Raw genomic sequence first — 19,741 nt, 5'->3', positions numbered from 1 at the left:
GAAAATCGTACGCACCTCGGCGGTGCCAGGTCGTCCGCCGCCTCCTCGAGAACGACAGCACTGTCGCTATCTCCAAGGCTATCCAATCTATCGAGGGCGTCGCAAGGTGGCGAATCCCTTGTACCGGTGCTTCTTTCCGCCAATCTGCTCTGCAGTTGACGAATCACCCTCTGTTGTCTGAGAATAATGGACTCCCTTTGCGCCAGATTAGCCTCGATCTCCTTCTGCTTCCGACAAAGCCTCGACTCGAACAGCAGCAACTGCGAGGACAATGTCCGTAGCTGTTCTGCCTTCTCCCTTGTCAATCGAGCCACGAGATCCTCCTGGAATAATTACATGATCCGTTAGAACGAATTGTAACGCGATATTGTGCAGAATTGTGGTGGAAAGAAGTTCGATCAATCATTCCTTTTTTCCTTTTTATCTTGATGATTATAGTTGACAATCTATATACACTTTTTCCTTTTTTATATCTGAAAATTTCAATCGAATATTTTCCTTTTCCCCTTCAAATGAAGTTTCGAGTTTCAGTGTTAAAATATATTTGTATGATATTTGAACTTGCAAGGGGATCTACGTTCAATCCAAATATATATATTTTTGTGAAAATCTTCTTGGAAATAAAATAAAATAATTTATTACGAGTGATAGAGATAAGAAAGAGAATTATTATTTTTTAATTAATGAGTGATTTAATATATAGGAAGAATTTTCATAATTCGTAATATTTCATAAACGAGAGCATGTATTTATATGAAAATTGTATTATTAATTGTATAATCAACTTGAAACGGTTCTTGTGTATTATGCTATATCCCGTATACATATCAATCTGCGCAGTTTCGAGGTCGAGTTAAATGCAGCATTTCTGCGTGGCTTTATCGACGTTGAATTAATCAGCGATTTGCATTAGTTGAGATAGAGAGAGAAAGGGAGAGAGAGGAGAAGAAGAGAGAGAGAGAGAGAGTAACTTCGTAGTAATTGGGTAACAATTAATCATGTTAACCGATTATCGATAATTAGAAAATATTTGATTAACGACACTGTTTTTCCGACTTTTACGATAATATATTAAAAGAATGGAAGAATGTAAAAAGATTCTCAAGAAGATGGTTGAAAGATGATAATGGTAGAATTTATTTTCACCAAGATCTTCGTCGCGGTAATTAATTCAGAGATCTTATCTATGGATAGGAAATGGTACTGCTACTATAATTATCCACGAAATTATTACATACAAGCGATTCGATGATAATTCTATGTGCAAAAATAAGTAGAAAAAAGAAATAATATTTTTTAATTTAAGACCTCGTTTTCAAGTGAATCAAATTTAAAAAAATTTTCACATTCTGGAAACTAATTAATCGATTAGACACGAACGAATTATCGACAGAAGGTAATTCTATATACCGAAATAAAAAAATATATATATATAAGAATAAAATTAATTTTTTGAAGAAAATTGAATTTAAAAATTCACCGATTATATAATTTCTTAATTATATTCAATTTTAATTTTCTCAAAATCCCTATATTTTTTGTTTATTTCCATATATATATATATAGAATAACAATATTTATCGATCGAGTTCGTATTTAAAAATAAATTTATAATAAATTGTATTTGAATTCGCGATCGAATTTTCAAACATGATTTACTCTCTTGAAATGTAAGCTTTTTTTTCGATTTAGCTCACGTAACGTTATTATACGACTATATATAGTTATTTATCACGATTTCGAGGACACCTTGTATACATCTTACGGCCTAACATCATGTGATGCATCTTCGATTTGATACCGTAATTTGAAATTAATTAGGTAACCTCAAGGGTTTGTCCAAACCACATTACGGTCTATATTCTCCGAATGTATCGCTTTATTGCGCCTCTCCTTCTCTTTCGCTTCAATTCAAACGCGTACATATCCAATATATGTTTAATTTAATACCATTGAACGTTTCCATAGTTGAAATTTGTTTGATGTACAATCGTGCATCGATCGATAATTAGATTAAAAAATTTTTATATGAATGGAACGAGTTTGAACGTTCAATCAATGCGTAGAATTATGTCACGTTATTTAAAAATATAAATATATCGAAGTTACGCAGAATATATTTGCGAAATGTCGATAATTTTACGCGTAGTAACATTGGCACAGATTACGTTGACAGTTATGAATTGATTTTAATTGAAACATCAATCATGATGTTATTTTTAATTAAGATATAATTAACTGCACGAAAGCTTGTGCATCGTAATAATTAATTACTTTGTAAATTGATTAGTTTAAAAGTAAATTGATTATCCAAATAAATAAAAATTGATCAGGAAGAATATTATTACATTAACCCTAAGAAAATTTCAAAAAATCTCCCTTTCTAGTTAATATAATTATAGAAATATCCAAAATGTGATATAATAAAAAGTGGAACAAATCTTCAAGTCTTCCTTATCGTTAATTATATTAATCAGAATTTCAATTCATTTGCAACCTATATCGAATATTATTTATGGTAAATTTACTTATACCATAAAATTTGCATTACAATATCACATAAATAAATAATTTTTTCTGATAAATTGCCACTGCCTGAAAAAGATGATATATAATTCCAGTATCATATTGGATGAACTTTCCTTTATGGATGAACCATTCAAAATTTCTTCAGTTTCCAATCTCACCAAAAACTTCCACTCCACGATTTATAAATTTGTTCATCGCGCAAATTAACAGGGAAAAGGAAATTATACGAGGCAAATTTATTTGTCATATAACGTGACACGAAAATTACATTATCTTATCCAAAAGTTCACAGGATGATAATGATCTCCGTGGTAAAAGTTTTCACTTAACGTTGCAACACTCGTTGACGATTTAACGAATAGGGAAAAAGTTTTTAATCATGCTTTTTTTTAAATGACGATGAAAAAAATCTTTCCTTTCCCTTTTCTCTTTTTCCCCCCACCCTCTCTGTTTGGATAATGATCTTGACATTTTTAAAGGGGACCCAACTTTTTCATTATAATTTATTTTTCATCGCGAAACTTCATAAGAGGAAATTTTCAGAAAGAAAGTTCTCTTCCCGACTGCCAACTTTTACATTTTGTCTTTGTCGAGATCGGGAGCACCATCTTGAATTATAAACGTCCAATACCCTTGTCAATTTTCGACCAACTTGAGAACAGTCTGACGTTGTCATCGTGTTCAGAATCCCATTATCGTTCCAAACTGTCTTTGGATCATCGATCGTTTTCAACCGGCTTTCAACGTGTTCCAACTTCGCGTTCTGATCCTGCTTTCCACTAATTATTATTAAACGAGAGCATGTCGATGCAAAACGTAAGATAATCCAAGAAAATGTGGAGGATAGATCGATTTGAGAAGTAGATTCTTTTTTTATTTTTTGATCTTGATGAAATATAGTTTTAGATTCAACTTAAAGGGTTACCAGATTAAATTAATCACGTTCAAAATTTCAGTCAATTTCTAAATTATTTCAAAAATAGTAATTTATTATTGATAATTCATCGAACGAAGATTTTTTTTTTATATTTCCTTCGTTATACAACGATTTGTTAAAAAAAAAAAAATACATGTAGAAGGAATAAATATAATCAAATTCATCATGATTATAAATTTCAACAATCATTAATATTTGTTCTGCAGCGTGGCACACATTTCATAAATCGTTATTTATTCTATCACATATTTTTCCATCATCCCATTTTTCATTTACCCGATAGAGCATCCCCTAAAATGAATTTATCATAACCAGTGGTGCACAGGAACCATTTGAAATTGTTTATCTTATCGAGGTTGAAAACAGATATAAAAAAAAAAAAATTCGTACCTTATTTTCCAACGAAGCGTAAACAAATTTTACATTTTATTTTCGTTTACATCGAATTCTTTTTGTATTATCGTATAAAAAATACTCACGTAAATAAATAATATACGACAAACGCGTTTATTATGATATTTACGCGCAAACACTTTTACTCGCATCTACACCTAACTCTTCTGACTGAATAAATTATCCATCCGAATACGTTTCCCGAGATTAAAATCTCTCCTTCTCTTTCTCTCCTTCCCCGAAAATGTGTCGTAAATTCTCTGTCGAAGGAATTTTTAACGGGGAAACACAGTTCACGTAAAATAATAAAGATACGGGATGCACGTGCGAGACGACATTTCGTAGCCTCTAAAAATCCTCCACGTCGATTGTTGTTTAAAGGATGACACGGGAACGGAATAAAGCTTTGACGTAGCCAGATGCAATCTGCGGGATTTCTTCCCTTCGAGGAAGCATCGCTTTCCTCGGATGCAAAATGTATCCGGCGCACTTTGCATAGATCCAGCAATTCCCTCCCTCCCTCTCTTTTCTCTCCCCGCTTCTCACTCTTTGCAGAGAGGGAAGGACAAGTCCATTACACAACGCGCATTGTCCCGCGTAAATGGCAATTCTATGGAAAAATGGTTAAGCGATGGGCGAGCGCGGGCCATTGTCCATTCTTTCAAGCCGCTACCTTACCGAACTCCTCCACGCTTCTTGCTAGCGTGAAAAGGGACGCTTGTCCTTCCTTTCAGTCTCAATCACACCATCAACGGAGTTTCTCGTTTTCCTTCGGATATGACATGCGCGATAATCACTTGAACTCACTCGTTGGACAAAGGAACGCTTTCCGCTTCGTTTGCCTACTTACCAGAGAAGGAGTTCTCTGTTTTACTCGGATTTGATATACGTTCGAGCGAGAGAGAGAGAGTACGAGATGGTTGATGACATTCAAGATCTTGAACAAGAGTTTTTACTTTCCATTTGTCCATTTCATGGAGGGCATTTTATACGTAAAACTTGGATGCAAAGAGTAAAATTATATATTCGAGTAATGAAAGATTTCGTATTAAAATTTGGAAAACTTTGAACCGCTGTAACTCCGAGGATAATAGCTTCGGGTCAACGAGTGAACGCTCGTTGGAAGCGCGGAATCTTCCTCTTTAAAATGGTTTTCGGTTCATCTCGATACGACTTCCGGTTCCCGAGATATCATCGTGTAAAGAAAAAGTAATTTTTATTCCTTCACCTTAAACCTGATTAAACTTTATTAAAATTTGGAAAACTTTGAACCGCCGTAACTCCGAAGATAGTGGCTTCCGGTTAACGAATGAAAGCTCGTTAGAAGCGCGGAACTTTACCCTTTAAAACGCTTTTTCATTTATTCCGATACGACTTCCGGTTCCCGAGATATCATCGTGAAAAGAAAAAGTAATTTTTATTCGTCTACCTTGAACCTGATCAAACTTTATTAAAATTTGGAAAACTTTGAACCGCCGTAACTCCGAAGATAGTGGCTTCCGGTCAACGGGTGAACGCTCGTTGGAAGCGCGGAACCTTCTTCTTTAAAATGGTTTTCGGTTCATCTCGATACGACTTCCGGTTCCCGAGGTATCGTCGTGTAAAGGAGAGCGTAATTTTTAATCGTTTACTATCTCCATCCTTGCCGCGGATTCGGACCTCTCGCTCGCTCCTCGTCTCACTGACCTATCCCAACAAGCGATAAACACGATTCCTAGAAATAGCATTTCCAGGAAAAATATTTAGGTCAGTAGGTCGCTCTACTCGCAATGTATTAACCAATGGACACTTTGAATCGTCGTATCTCGGGAACGGATCGAGATATCGGGATAAAACAAAATGCAATTTCAACGGCGTATCTTCCTCCGTTTCTCGAGTGGATTTTGACGACAAAATTTCGAATCCTTTCTCGCTCTTTCTATACAAAAAAAATTAAAGTAAACGAGAAATTTGCGAATATCCACGCAAAAATAAAGCGGTATAACGACGTAAGATTCATTTTCTCAATCCATCCATTAATCGCATAGTGGTAGATGATTGAAAAATTCACAGAAGCGTGAAGAAACACGAGCCGAAGCGACGTAAAGAGCAGGGATAACGTCGTTGTTCAAGCTTCTAGCCGAAGGTTTCGTTCGTCGTAGTTCGCGTACACTTATCCATCGCACGCGAGAGGGTCGTTGCGTCTAATAAACGGATTATTGCATCGTAATTAAACGCTTCTTCTACCGTTTATTAGACTCTGTCAAGACCAGCGAACAGTGACAGTCGCGTGCCACATGTCCGTTGTTTCACAAATTATCGACAACTCGTACCGCTATTAAATGGTTATATCCAGCTTTACGAGTTTCACCCTGCTAATTTCCTGTTTGAATTTAATTACAGTAAACTCTCTCTTGACGGCCACCCGTGGGACCGGATCCCTGCCCCGATAAACGAATGGCTGAGTAACCGTTTCCATGCCTGGCGCATTGCAAATATAATTAAATATGTTCCATATTATTACGTGCATCGAACATGATGGAATATTAAAAAATAACATATTAAAATTTATATTATTACAATATTAAAAAATAACAAGATTCCATTTACGAATATTTCGTTAATGTTTTAATATTTAATTATTGATACGAACCCACTCGTTGATTATATTTATTATCAAGCTCGTGCAAAAATTCTAAACACACATAATTATTAGATCTTTCTGTATAGTTCAGTCAGGCGAATGAATTTTGCGGGAGGACAAACAGGCGCGCAGAGATTCGCCCCCAACGATTGTGTTCGTTATCTCCATTTTCATCTTTGTTTTAATCCGCCTGTTGATCTCGATCGAATGGGATTTGGTCAGTCTAATTATACCGCGTATTGTCTCCGTGGTAATTAATTGGCCGCGAGAATTTATTATTCACCGCCGGCCCGCGTTTAATCACCCGCGTTCAACCGGAATTTCTAAAGCGTACGAATGGGAAGCAATTAGCCCGTTGATGCGTTCATAATTAAACCTTCGAATAAACCCGCCATGTAAAGAAAGTATCGACAAGCACTCGGAACAAAGCGATACAGGGAGGGGATGAAAACGAACGAGATCCACGAACGAGTTTCTCTCGTTCGATCGAGAATTTTCATCCATTTTTACAGGCCTCGTTATTATTATTTATTATTACTCTCTTATTTTATTCTTAATTCAAACAACGTTGATATATAAGATAATACCTGTTTTTCGTCCATTTTCTCTTATGGAGAGAATTACACGAGCCTCTTCTCCAATTTTATTATACAATTTTATCTTTTTCTCTTCCCCTTTTTTTTTATTTTCGATTTTTACCATAACCCTCCAAGTTCCAGGAGAATCGAAAAGATTGTTCGCGATTATTTTGCCGCTCTGTTGAATTTCAAAGTAGAATTTTTCCCCCCTCCTTTTTTCCTCTCTTATTTCTCTCCCTCGAATCCACGGACGACAGGCAGATTGTCCGCGGTCACGCAATGTTCGGGGCGAAATAGTCGAGCGTCACGTGAACGTCCGGCCTATCCCGGAAACGGGGATGGATTCCTTTTCAAAGTTTTACCGGATAATAGGCTTAATCAACGAGGCATTGAAACGTAAATAGCCGATACATCCTCACATCGCGTAACTCCGTTTTACGCGAAACGAAATTTTAACCCGGGTCTGGTTACCCTGAATCGGTTAGGTTAGGTTAGTAATTATTTCTTCCTTCTTATTATCCATCTGCACGAATGCTTTTATCTTTGCACGAAACTAGCCCAATCTTGTTGTTCCTCGAAATAAATGAATTGATCGATTTTTATCTTTGCACAAAACTGGCCCAATCTTGTGTTTTACTCCTCGAAATGAATGAATTGATCGATTTTTATCTTTGCACAAAACTGGCCTAATCTTGTGTTTTACTCCTCGAAATGAACGAATCGATCGATCGAAACTGTATTTGGAATTGTATTAAAAGAGAATTTTCTGAAATATATCTTCGTGGATAAAAAGCTTGGAGCTTTGATCCCCGTTTTCTCCTTACCTGCAACTTTAACGTCCTCCGCCAGGCGAGCATTTGATGCGCCTGTGCCCTTTGCCTCGCTCGGAGCGCAGCTATCACGGATTTCGCCTCCTCTAACGATGTCACCTCCACTTCGTTCCCATCCTTTGACAAATCGTTCCCCCTCGTCTCGTCGCCGATTGCCGCCAGGGGACAGCTATCCATCGACGTCTCGTCAAAACTGCAATCAGAGATCGGAATCGATATCATTATTCTCGAGGGACGTTCGAATTTCTTTTTTTTATTTAAATTCACAAGCAATTTAAATTTTTTTTTCATTAAAATTATCGTCATCATATTCCTGTTGAAAACTTGATCGATAATGAATACATAAATTCACTCTTAAACTCGTTTTCCTCATCGCGTGATACGTTTTACCAAGGAGATGTATTATTGTACATAGAAATGCAAGCCAAGAACGGGATAAATTTACATCCTCTTTTCCCTTTTAATCTTTCCTCGTATCAAATATTGGAATATTTCATTTCGAAATAACAATCCAAGATATCTTGGAATCAAAAAACGACGCAATAAAGATATAGGAGGGGGTAACAATGGTCGAATGAGCGCCATCTTCGATCGAATGAAACTCGATGCGAGAAGATTTCGATAATCGATTGCCAATCAGAGCTCCCCCCCTCCAAAGCCACGCGGATCCGAGGCAAATATTTAAACGGTTGGGCAAAGTGTGTTTCCCCGATTCGAGACAACACGCTATCTATATATATATAGATAGAGAAAGAGAGAGAGAGTTTCGTGTATCGTGGATCGGATTCCTTTGAAAACCGACTCGAAAACAAACGAGGAACTGTCGTTCGAATTCACCGGCTCGTCGTCGTCGTCGTCGTCCACCGGCTCTCGCCAGTGAAATTTAATAAGAACCGCAATGATTCATCGCGGCTCTGTACGCTTTCGTCCCGGTAAACCGAGCGTATTGAATGTCTAGGAAACGATTCGCTCGTAGGAAGGGGGGGGGATCTCCCTCGTGTTTCGCCGCGCCTCGTAAATTCGCATCCATCATGATTTACGGGTAAATCCTTATTCGCAGGGAATATTAATTCTCGTCGAAACGAATGTGGAGGAGGGGGGGAGGATTATTTGTCCTAAAAATGCGCGAAAGTGGATGGATAAGCCGAACGAGTGTAATAAAATTTGTGTTGTAGTTAGATGGAGCTAGGCTTGAGAATTGTAGTTGATTGAAGGATTTGATTCTTTTTCTTTTAAATCTATCCTATATATATGTTTCAATTTTTAAATTATTTGGTATAATAAAGAGGTAGAATGGAAGAAAATTGTTCTTTGTTTAAATTAATTAATTAATTAAACTATTATTTATTGGAAAATGGTTTTAACGAGTATTGTATTATTGTATGTAAAATATATTAGATTACGTGGAGCAATTTTTCTGTCCCCTGTTTCGAGTAGAGGCTGAGATGAAAGTTTTTTTAAACTTTAGGCCAATTTTAGATACAATTTATCCTTTTCTCTTTACACTGATAAATCGCACAATTTAAAAATGAACTTGAAAATGTGAACTCGTATTGATTTCCCAGCTTGTCAATACGTTATATTGACACAAAATATCTTCCTCTTGCTCCAGTAAATTCCCCGCGAAACTCGCTCATTTGTGCAAAACATTTTGCACGGGTGAAATGAAACGTTGGAAGAGATCTCGCGACAAAAATCAAAAATTATATTCACGGCTCCAACGATTCATTTTTTAACAACTCGTAGATTTATAAAATCGCGCGAATTTATTAATTTCACGGATTCGAGGATAGCGATATTTCCGTAACATTTTCTCATAAATTTGAATTTAAATCGGATACGGAGAATTCGATTGAAACAACGCCCCAAATGTTCTACTCTTTATCCCAATTTTACCCCTGTAAAATGATATATATATATATATATATATTTTAACCGAAAATCAACATCGAAATTCATAAATAAAAGGGTATGGAGTATAACATTGACAATTTTAGGTTCAATTTGCATAAGCACACAGGCAACGAATGAATTTATGGAAAAATATCCCTTTTTCTTACCACGCGAGATCCAATCTCTAATTAAATTGAAATAAATTATGCATGAGTCACTGAGTCACTCTCTGCACGATTGATGTCTCGTTTTTTTTCTTGCTGGCGATCGATCTTCTCCACCATATTTCTCGCGATAAACGTTAACTTTTTATTTACATCTTGCGATAAAAATGCGTGGAAGGAAATAATTCCAAATTTTTAATTTTGATCGAAATATGTATATATATATATATTTTATACAATTCAGATTGAGAAAACTACGCTGTATGATTAATGATCGCTTAATCGTGCGTTCACACGGTCTATTAGGTCGGTAGGAAGTAATTAAGCTACTTAGATAGTCGCAAACGAATCTGCAGAATGCTAGTCCAGCAAAGTGTAAGGTCCTAATGAAGTTTCCAATTCTCATTAATCATTGATGCATCGTTGGTAATCTCTTAATTTCCACGCTAATTTATTTAACACCCAACCTATATATCCCTATATCAGAATCGAATTTGAAGAAAATTATTATTCGAGAACATTTAAATTAACGATAATTTACATTTGCATCGAAACGTAAATCTAAGATTGGAGAGAAGAATTTCTATCGTTACCTCGAAAACAATGATCCAAGTATACTTGAAAAAAAAAAAAAAAAAAAATTCGAATCAACTTTCCCTGAAAAAAAAAAAAAACAATTCTACACGATTCTAATTTTATTCACCCCTATCCCCTGCCTCGCCTTTCAACTCCATAAATTCCAATTTTCAATCACCAAAAACCTTCACCGCACGCTTCCACCATCCACGGTTTAAACCTCAAACGAGTCAATTTTTTTCTTCTTTTCTCTTCTTTTTCCCTCCCCTTTCGAACGAGAGCACCAACTCGGCTCGAAAGCCAATGGCCGGGCTGGCTCAACCATCGGCCATTAACCACGAACAACCGCGCGACCAACGGCGGGGGACAAACAAAACCGTTTCTCAGCGCTACGACTATCCATCGTAACTGTCCTCGCATGTTTCGCATGAATTTCCCTCGCCGGTTTACGAGCCGGCCAGACTTTCGTTTACGAGTCCTCCCCCTAGAAATCGGCCTCTCAATTATCGCCGACAATACGCCCCGTTTCTTGCGATTCTCCAACCATGCTTCTTCTTCTTTTTTTTCTAACCTCTTAACGCGGCACCTGCACGATTATTATCGCCCTTACGATTGGCGAATCGCGCAACGCCAGATGGCGTGGAACGGCGAAAAAGGGGTGGTGGTGCGTTAAGTCAGTGTCAGTTCTTGGGGATCTTGATAATCGGGGCAGCTGATGCAACACCTGGTTTCCTTTCCTCTTAGAAACTATTACTTCCTTTTCGATTATTATACAATTTTGCAATGTGCAAGTTTTGGAAGAATCTCGTTTGATTATTGGTTGGAAATATGTGTTAGGAAGAAAATTTTTATTGGAGAGATTAATACGTTTGAGAGGAATTGTTAATTTGATTGGGTGAAATATGAGAATGAAAAGAACGATCAAATATGTCGGCAATTTTCAGGGATAAATAAAGAATCGCTTTGATGATCGATCCCTGGGGAAAAAAAAAAGAGTTTGCAACAAAGAACGATTCAAAGGAATGCCAATCGATCGAAGCGTTTTGGAAACGAGATACATGGAAGAATGGACGGTAAAAGGGCCGAATAAATTCAATACGAGTCCTTCGATTTTCAAAGGGTTCACGAGCCAACGCGATTCTGTCGATAAAGGTTTTTATCTGTCGATAAAATCGATCGACGATGCCCTCCTCGAGTGGAGAAACAACGATGAAGAAGAAAGATGGCCCGATATTTGGCAACTATATCTATTCCTTTATAAAGAGAGATTGATTAATTTAACAATTTATATAATATAACATAAAATGTAAACCTGCGTTATCGCTTCAAACTTCCGGCTGTGGAGCGGTGTAAACCGGAAATTTCTATCAATCGTTAAACAAGAAACCTAGAAGTCTGGTAGCCATAAATTTTCGATAATAATCGCAAGATTAAAAAGAAGAGGAAGAAAATCGTATCGATTCACATTTTCAGATTATTAATACACACGAAAATCATTAACACAGGAGAGGGTTTATTTCAAAGTACGATTTTAATCATTTCATTCCAACCTTCCCGATTAATTCTATCGTAACCTGCCTTCCACATTGATTCGTGATTAAATAAAATCTCGTTCGATTTTAATCGAGAAGTAACTAATCGATATAAATGCAACGTCGAGCAGAGAAATGTTTATTTAATTAAAAAAAAATATCCGTCGAAAGCCAGATTTCGAATCTGGAAATTAGGAAATTATTATTTTCGCGTGTTCAAAAATATACGATGTGATACAGCTATGCATCGTCGCTTGCATAGCTTGCTAGAAGGGTGAAGAAAAAGGAGAGGGAGAGGGAGGAGGGGGAACGTAATCTCTCTCCGGGAGACGAATGACTGCGTCACTGTGGCTTAAATAATATCTCTGCTGCTTCGATAAATTATATCAACCTACCACGATAGCCAAGGTTCTGAAAAAAAAAAAAAGAAAGAAAGAAGAAAAAAAGTATTCCAACCATTGAAAACATTGGTTACAATAGATATAATAATGATAGTAATGATGATGATAATAATAATAATAATATAAAGTGTAATGATATAGTGGTGAGTAACAATGGTGGGATAAGATAGTGGTTAAGAATAAACCGAAACTTGGAAATTAAAAAAATGCAAGTGGAGAAAATAATGGGTGTTTTATTTGCGTCTCGCATTGTCAGGAGGCAAGGCAAGGATGTTATTCGTGCGATGCAAAAAAATATAATGGAACGCCCATTCCCTGCCTTTATCTCTAAACCATTATTATTATCTTTTTGCAATGATCAGGCTTGTTTTTTTTTTTTTAGCTATTCAACAATAAAATGGATGGATATATTATCTGTCGAATGATTTTTGTGGGAAAAAAATAAAAAAAGGTTAGAAATAGATTTAATCGAATATAATGCAAATTCAAAGGGTTTATTAGTTGTCTGCTGTTTTCGAGCAGAATCTCTGCACACAGTTTATCTAATATTATCAACCACTTAACCTCTGCAGAACTTTAGAGAGGTAACCCACATATGCCAAAAACAAACTTGGAAACTATGAAACACAGATATATGTATATATATTAATGCTCTCTACTTTAGAAAAAAGTTTTATAAAAATGAAGAAATTTATAACAAATTTTCTTATCCAAGCAATCTTATTTTCCTATTAATTCGAACAAATTGAGATTTTCTTATACACGTAATTATTTATAGAAATACGAGGCGAATATGTTATTAAACGAATTAAAATGTAAACGTAAAACTATTTTTATAAAAGTGGTCTTTCCTAGAAAAAATAAAGTAAAATAATAAAATGTTTGGAGATACGTTAGAACGGATACCCTTTTCTCCAGGTGCGAAACAGTGAAAACCGCACGCCTGTATATTTTATCGTATCGTATCGCTGCGACATTGCAGCTGCTGCTGCTGGCTGCTCGAAATCGGGGATTCTACAACCTCGAGGAATCGATAATTCGTGCAAAAAACGACGGCTTTGTTGCGTCTAGCATCGTGTCAAGATTAAAACTTTGCTCGTTCGCAGAAATTGCACGGAACCAGACGTATCCGAAATATCGATTAGCCGGGTAAACGATCGAGATTCCAGAGGATGCGCAAGGGGAAGGGTAATGTTCGAGAACGTTTTTTCCCACAATCGGTAATTTAGGAAAGTTACGATATTACCGATCGCGACAACTACGCGTGGCTGGTATGCGATCTCCTCGACGAATTGCATCCAAGAACTCGTTCTCCCTCAATTTTGCATAATTTTGAGCATCGTGTGGAAAACTCTTCTCTTCCCCTGTTAACGTTTTACCACGCTTGTTACGCATTCTTGCGTCACATTGTCGTTAAGGATCGTCCGATATTATCACTATGCATCTAGGGAATATTTTAGATTTTAACTAGAATTGAGGAATAGAAATAATACAATACTTTTCATCTAAACATTAGTTGGACAATTTTCTTTTTTAATACGTACCAATATGTTTTTAAAAACTTCTTTAAAAACTTCAATCAAGGTTTTAAAGAAGAAATATTTTCGTGTTTGTGAATTTTCTCCCTTTTACCTTTCCTCTTTTTTTGTTTCCTTTTTTTTTTTTTTGTTTCAAACGGTGACGATCCTCAATTACTCAACAATTTTCCAATTCGCTTGGCTCCGAACCGTCTTCTCCTCCCCGTTTCTCTCCTTTATTTTCAAATTGGCTCGAAGCCACAGTCTTTTCAATAGAATATCGTGATAATCGTTTTGCTTAGTATTCTTCTTTTGCATCTACCCGATCCAATCCAGTTGTCCAATCGAGGCGATGTAATACATATCGGATAGATCAGAAGATGAAGATAATACCTAATCCATATTCGATGCCCGGGATCGATATTCGACACGATTTGATTCCCGTTAAAACCAAGAAGAAGAAATTGTTCGACGACAACAATTGTTACCAAAGTAATCGAGAGAAAAAAAAATGATTATTTCATATCATTCATACGCGATGTAAAAATTATTTTACATCACGAAAATCCATGCGTAATAAATAATCAACGAGTTTGCACCAGTTTTCGAGAATTCAGTTTGCGATATTCGGGAAATAGTCGGGACGTGACCCCGCTCGAGTGATAAATGGATCGTTTAACGGGTAATTCCGATCGTTATTAGCGAATTTGTTAACGATCGTTTTTCGAAACGCTATTTTTCACCAAACGTTAATTTTTATTCTCGGGGTGTCGTCCCTGAACGTTTCCTTTTTTTTTTTATCTTCTCTCTCGATATGAAGCGAGCTGTTCCGTCAAACGAAACGCGAAGAAAAGCTAATAAAATTCCATCGAGACAGAGGAAACGCGTTTATCGCGAGATGTCGCCCGCCCTCCGCATCTGATCGATGCCAAGTCTCGAGAAATTTTCCCACCTTCGACTTCCTATCCCCCTCCTCCTCCTCGTCTCACGAATTCGGATCATCCCTTTGTGAATTGGAATTACAACAAAATTTTTCCCTTCTTCTTTTCTTTCAAGATTTTCTTGCAACTTTTTCTAAAAATTGAATTCTTCTATCGATTTTCCAAAATTTCTCGATACCTTTTCGTCCAAATAATAACAGCCTAAAAACAAAAATTGGATTAGTGTTATGGGAAAAAAGGAGAGAAAATTTATTTGAAATTCTTGTCGAGATCGAATGCTTGCTTCACGAAATTTGTAGACCGTTAAAAAGACTCAATAAAAAGATCAATGTTATAATTCCCCGAAATCAAATTAAACGGCGCGTATAACATTATCACGGAGGATATTCACTGCATTTTTCCCGCCGCCCATAAATTCCTGAAAACGAATGCGAGTTATGCCGCGTTTTCAACGCACCGCGTTGAACAAAAGTATCGGCCATCACCGTGAAAATCTCGCGATTATTCTCTCCGGCCACGTCACGTTAATTATAATCGAATTATCCAGAATTCAAAGTACAGCCCGCAACAAAATCTTCCAACGAATTGAATTATCGATTGCTTGAAAAGTGAATTACAAATTCCTCTTAAATACTTGGATTGAAAAAAATAGATTCCAAACAATCGCGTTATGGATTTTTCGAGTCGAAAACGAGTCCATTTTTTTTTATTCTTCGAGCAGCAGTGGAGAAACAACTCCCTAATTTACATGGCAATGATTCCATCGGTCGGAGGAAGCGGTTTCGAGAGCACGATCTATCAATTACCGGTATCGTGCTTGGAAACACGAGGAATCGATAACGTTCGATCATCGTAATAGGTGAAATGAGAAAACCTGGCTCGTTGAATTTTCATTTCGCATTCAATTTCCAACCCCCCATTAAATTAATAGCCCTTGATATATGGACACGAATATGGACGAATGGGCGGGGATACATTTTATTAAAACAAATCGTAGAAACAATCCTCCGATTTTACTTTTGCCTGTAATGAAATTTCATCGTGTTATCGTGGATGAGAATAAAAAAAATTGTACCTATCTGTTCAAGTATTTAAAATTAGAATCCAGGGAAAAAAGAAAAAGGGAAAATTCGAGATGAATTTGTACTTTTCTCTTCCTTCATGCAATTATTTTCTTGTTATTGTTGGAACGTTTGGATTAAGAAAAGATTCTTGAAAGAAGGAGGCTTCGAATTTTCTTTTTTCATAAAGTTACAACAGTTTGAATCATATCGATAATTCTTTGCCAAGAATTCGTTCGATGACTTACACGCATAAAGCTTTCCTTCTTCGTTCCAAAGTTTAATCAAGTTTTTTTAAGATTCCTTTCTCGAAATATTTTAACCAATATGGATCGCAAGGATTATATTTTTCGCTTATTGAAAAATGGAATCGAAGTATTCGCACAATTTTGGAAAGAGGGACATTGCTGTTGTAGGTAAAGTCCTGTTTTCAAGGAAATCCGTCGTAAATTCTGTTATGAAATAAACAATTTATGGGAAAACTTTTGCTATACAACAACTTTTCCAAATACACTTTGGCAAAAGTCGAAATTCTTATATGGAATCGGCGGATATTTAAACTCTGCCTCCGTTTAAAGGCGTTACTTTTTTCCCCTCTCCCCCTAAACATTGGAAAATATTTGCCTTGCTTATTCAACTTTTTTCTCCATTGTCGACCCTCTCTCTCTCTCATCATCGCCCATTCTCGAAAATTCCTCCACTTAAACGCCCTTCCTCCTCTAATCTTATCAGGCAACTGACTTCTCCCGTTAATCGCGCATCCTTTAGCCCCCTCCTCCCATTCCGCGAAATGCAAACACGTCAGACGCTTTTCTTCGAGCCACGATTTCCTCCTCGAGGAAAAAGAAGAAGAGGAGGGAGGGGAAAAGGTAGAGGAAACGTGTACGCCGCCGTGTGTGCATTCCTCTTTGATCGTTGACTGAATCTTGTAACAGGAAGGGGTCGAAAAATTCTCCACGTTTCGCGAATAATTCAAGAGACACGTTTGGATAAAGTCAGATTTAAAAAGATAAACCCGCCAGGGAATATTGGTGACTTATACGCGCTTCGTGAAATTTTCCCCGTCTTCTTCATCACTCAGGAATCTCTTTTTTTTTTTTTGTAAATTTACGAAATATCCTTTTTCTCTTAAATAACAACCTCTTCATTCGTGTATTTGTATATACTTTTACGCTTTGAAAAATAATTGCAGAAAATAATCGATAATTTTCCTCGTCTTGTTCATCACTCAGGAATTTTTTTTCTGTAAATTTACGAAACATCCTTTTTCTCTTAAATATCAACTCTTCATTCGTGTATTTGTATATACTTTTGAAAAATAATTGCAGACAGAAAATAATCGATAATTTTCCTCGTCTTGTTCATCATTCAGGAATCTCTTTTTCTTCTGTAAATTTACAAAACGTCCTTTTTCTCTTAAATATCAACTCTTCACTCGTGTATTTGTACATACTTTTGAAAAATAATTGCAGGCAGAAAATAATCGATAATTTTCCCCATCTTCTTCATCACTCAGGAATTCTTTTTTTTTTATAAATTTACAAAACATGCTTTTTCTTTTAAATATCAACTCTTCACTCGTGTATTTGTATATACTTTTACGCTTTGAAAAATAATTGCAGAAAATAATCGATAATTTTCCCCGTATTGTTCATCACTCAGGAATTCTTTTTTTTTTCTAAATTTACAAAACATGCTTTTTCTTTTAAATATCAATTCTTCACTCGTGTATTTGTATATACTTTTACGCTTTGAAAAGTAATTGGGTCTTCATCAGGGTCTTCACTCAGGAATTCTTTTTTTTCTGTAAATTTACAAAACATTCTTTTTCTCTTAAATATCAAGTCTTTACTCGTGTATTTGTATATACTTTTACGCTTTGAAAAATAATTGCAGGCAGAAAATAATCGAGTTGGAGGCGCAAGAGAGTTCCATGTTTGTCCGACGGGGGAGTTTCGTGTCATCAATCACCGATATTCTCTTGTCGGAGGGGAGGGGATGCGTCTTTGAAAATATTCAAATGTCGCGAAGCCACGGTATTGGAGAGTGTCAGTGGCCTTAACGGAACAAGCCTCGCTTCGATCCGGTCTTTTCTCAGAATTTGTAACACATAAACTGCAAACCAACGTCCATCGCCGTTGAATATAACATCTGATCTGCTCACACGTTACAAATTTTCATCGATAACAATTACGATTCTTGTCCTAAAAATCAATCGATTCTCGTACCTCTTTTCGTATAAAATAAATCAAAGAATCAACACATTGCTTCATATCTCTTATAAATCAAATCTTATATAAAGAAAAAAAAAAAAGAGACTCATAAATAGCATCCAAGACTGGTAAAAGTTTAAAAGTCGGCCGAGTTACACTTTATAATACACGGGATACGGCGAGGTCGTAAAATCGGTCGAATATATAAAGTAATGAAATATAACACGTAGTAAAAAGTAAACGTTTTGACGTTACAGATATATGGCCGGATGGGGAACGTATCTTAAACTTCTCCCAACTTGGATAACAATGCAAATTCGCACCGAATATCGATTTACACCTCCTGATCGCATCTCGTATATAATCGTCTAATCTGAAAGAGAGAGAAACGTGATAAAAATAACCCTAAAAAGTAAAATATAAAATGTCCCTAATTTTTTTTTTTTCAAGGCCAGTGACCGTATAATCCACGATGCCGTTTGCCTCGAAGCAAGACAAAGCCTGAAACTAATTCATCAGATCGGAGAATTGGGGTGGCGTTTAATCTCTGCTAAGCTGACTAAGCTTCGATTCGAAACGGCTCGCCTCTCCCCCCCCTTCTCCGGTCCTGTTTTCACACCGAATCTCTGCAACCTGTGGAAGTTTGCTAAATATTTTCCCCGAGAAGTGTTTAAGTGGGAGGACAGGTCGCGCGGAGGAAAAGGTCAGCGAGATTAATGAAGGCCAGGGCAAAATGGTGGATGCGAAACGGGCGAGGCGGAGGCGTTTTCAACGATCCTCGTTACAGGATTTCGCAATTATCCTGGTGGCGGGTCCGTCGAAAATGCGCGAAGAATTATAATCGTTACCTCCCTCCCTTGGAACCAGGTAACTAACGCGAGAATCCTCCGTTTCACGAGTCTCGAGAAAATTTCGCACGAGATTTTTCCACGCAATTTCGAGTAATAATCGATTTTCTTTTTTAACGCTTGCTCGGTCGATTTCGACGGGCTCGTTTTTATCCGATGAGCTCGATCTTTCGGGGGAAAAAAATTATTACTCCTACATTTTAGAGAATGATCGAATACTTCTTTGCCCAGGGGGTTGTTACTCGAAGGTTCATGATGTATTGAAGAGGCCTGGAATCGATATACGTGTCATAATATCGAGCTGTATCGGTCTCACGTATATAATACCGAAAGTATCGGGATTATTCGAATCGATATCGAGCTGTGTATCTAGCAAATATAAAGAGTTAAAGGGAAAAATGAAAAGAAGCTTATGAGGAAACGATGTGGTAATAATCGTATCTGGCAAAATACTTACGTTAATGAAATATTACTATAAATATCTCGCTCTAGCTTGTTTTTCAACTTTAAAAAATTAATATCATCTTTCTTTTTTTCCTTCGTCACGACACGCTACGATAACTTTTTCCACCCGTACTCTCTCGTCCACAATCATTCACCGCATTCATCGCTTGCAATAGAAAAAGAATCTTAAATACTATTTATAGTAAATAACTCGGTCGATAAACGTATGGACAGATCCTGACCTGATCGATAAAGAAGAAA

General features: G+C 36.6%; 1 protein-coding gene and 1 long non-coding RNA gene across 8 annotated transcripts in view; both read right to left on the bottom strand.

Annotated features, from left to right (window-relative positions):
* The window catches only part of LOC725829, a 104,505-nt gene that overhangs the window by 3,892 nt on the left and 80,872 nt on the right, over positions 1-19,741 (bottom strand). For all 7 annotated transcript variants that reach the window (XR_003304434.1, XM_026439831.1, XM_026439830.1 and 4 more), the window contains 2 exons: positions 7,885-8,083; positions 16-323 (listed from right to left, as the gene is read on the bottom strand). Coding sequence is in view for 6 of the 7 variants with exons in the window: in XM_026439831.1 (XP_026295616.1) it covers positions 16-323; positions 7,885-8,083 (507 nt within the window). In the remaining variant the exon portion in view is untranslated. The remainder of the gene's footprint in view (positions 1-15; positions 324-7,884; positions 8,084-19,741) is intronic.
* On the bottom strand, positions 11,099-19,741 carry LOC107965859. The gene is made up of 2 exons (XR_001706305.2): positions 19,494-19,741; positions 11,099-15,115 (listed from the first exon to the last, which is right to left on the bottom strand). It is a non-coding gene; the product is annotated as an uncharacterized LOC107965859 (long non-coding RNA).

Source organism: Apis mellifera, linkage group LG3 (genome assembly GCF_003254395.2).
Source record: "Apis mellifera strain DH4 linkage group LG3, Amel_HAv3.1, whole genome shotgun sequence".
Lineage (NCBI taxonomy): Eukaryota > Metazoa > Arthropoda > Insecta > Hymenoptera > Apidae > Apis > Apis mellifera.
Note: the sequence above shows the minus strand (reverse complement) of the source record. Positions and strands in the feature narration are given on the sequence as shown.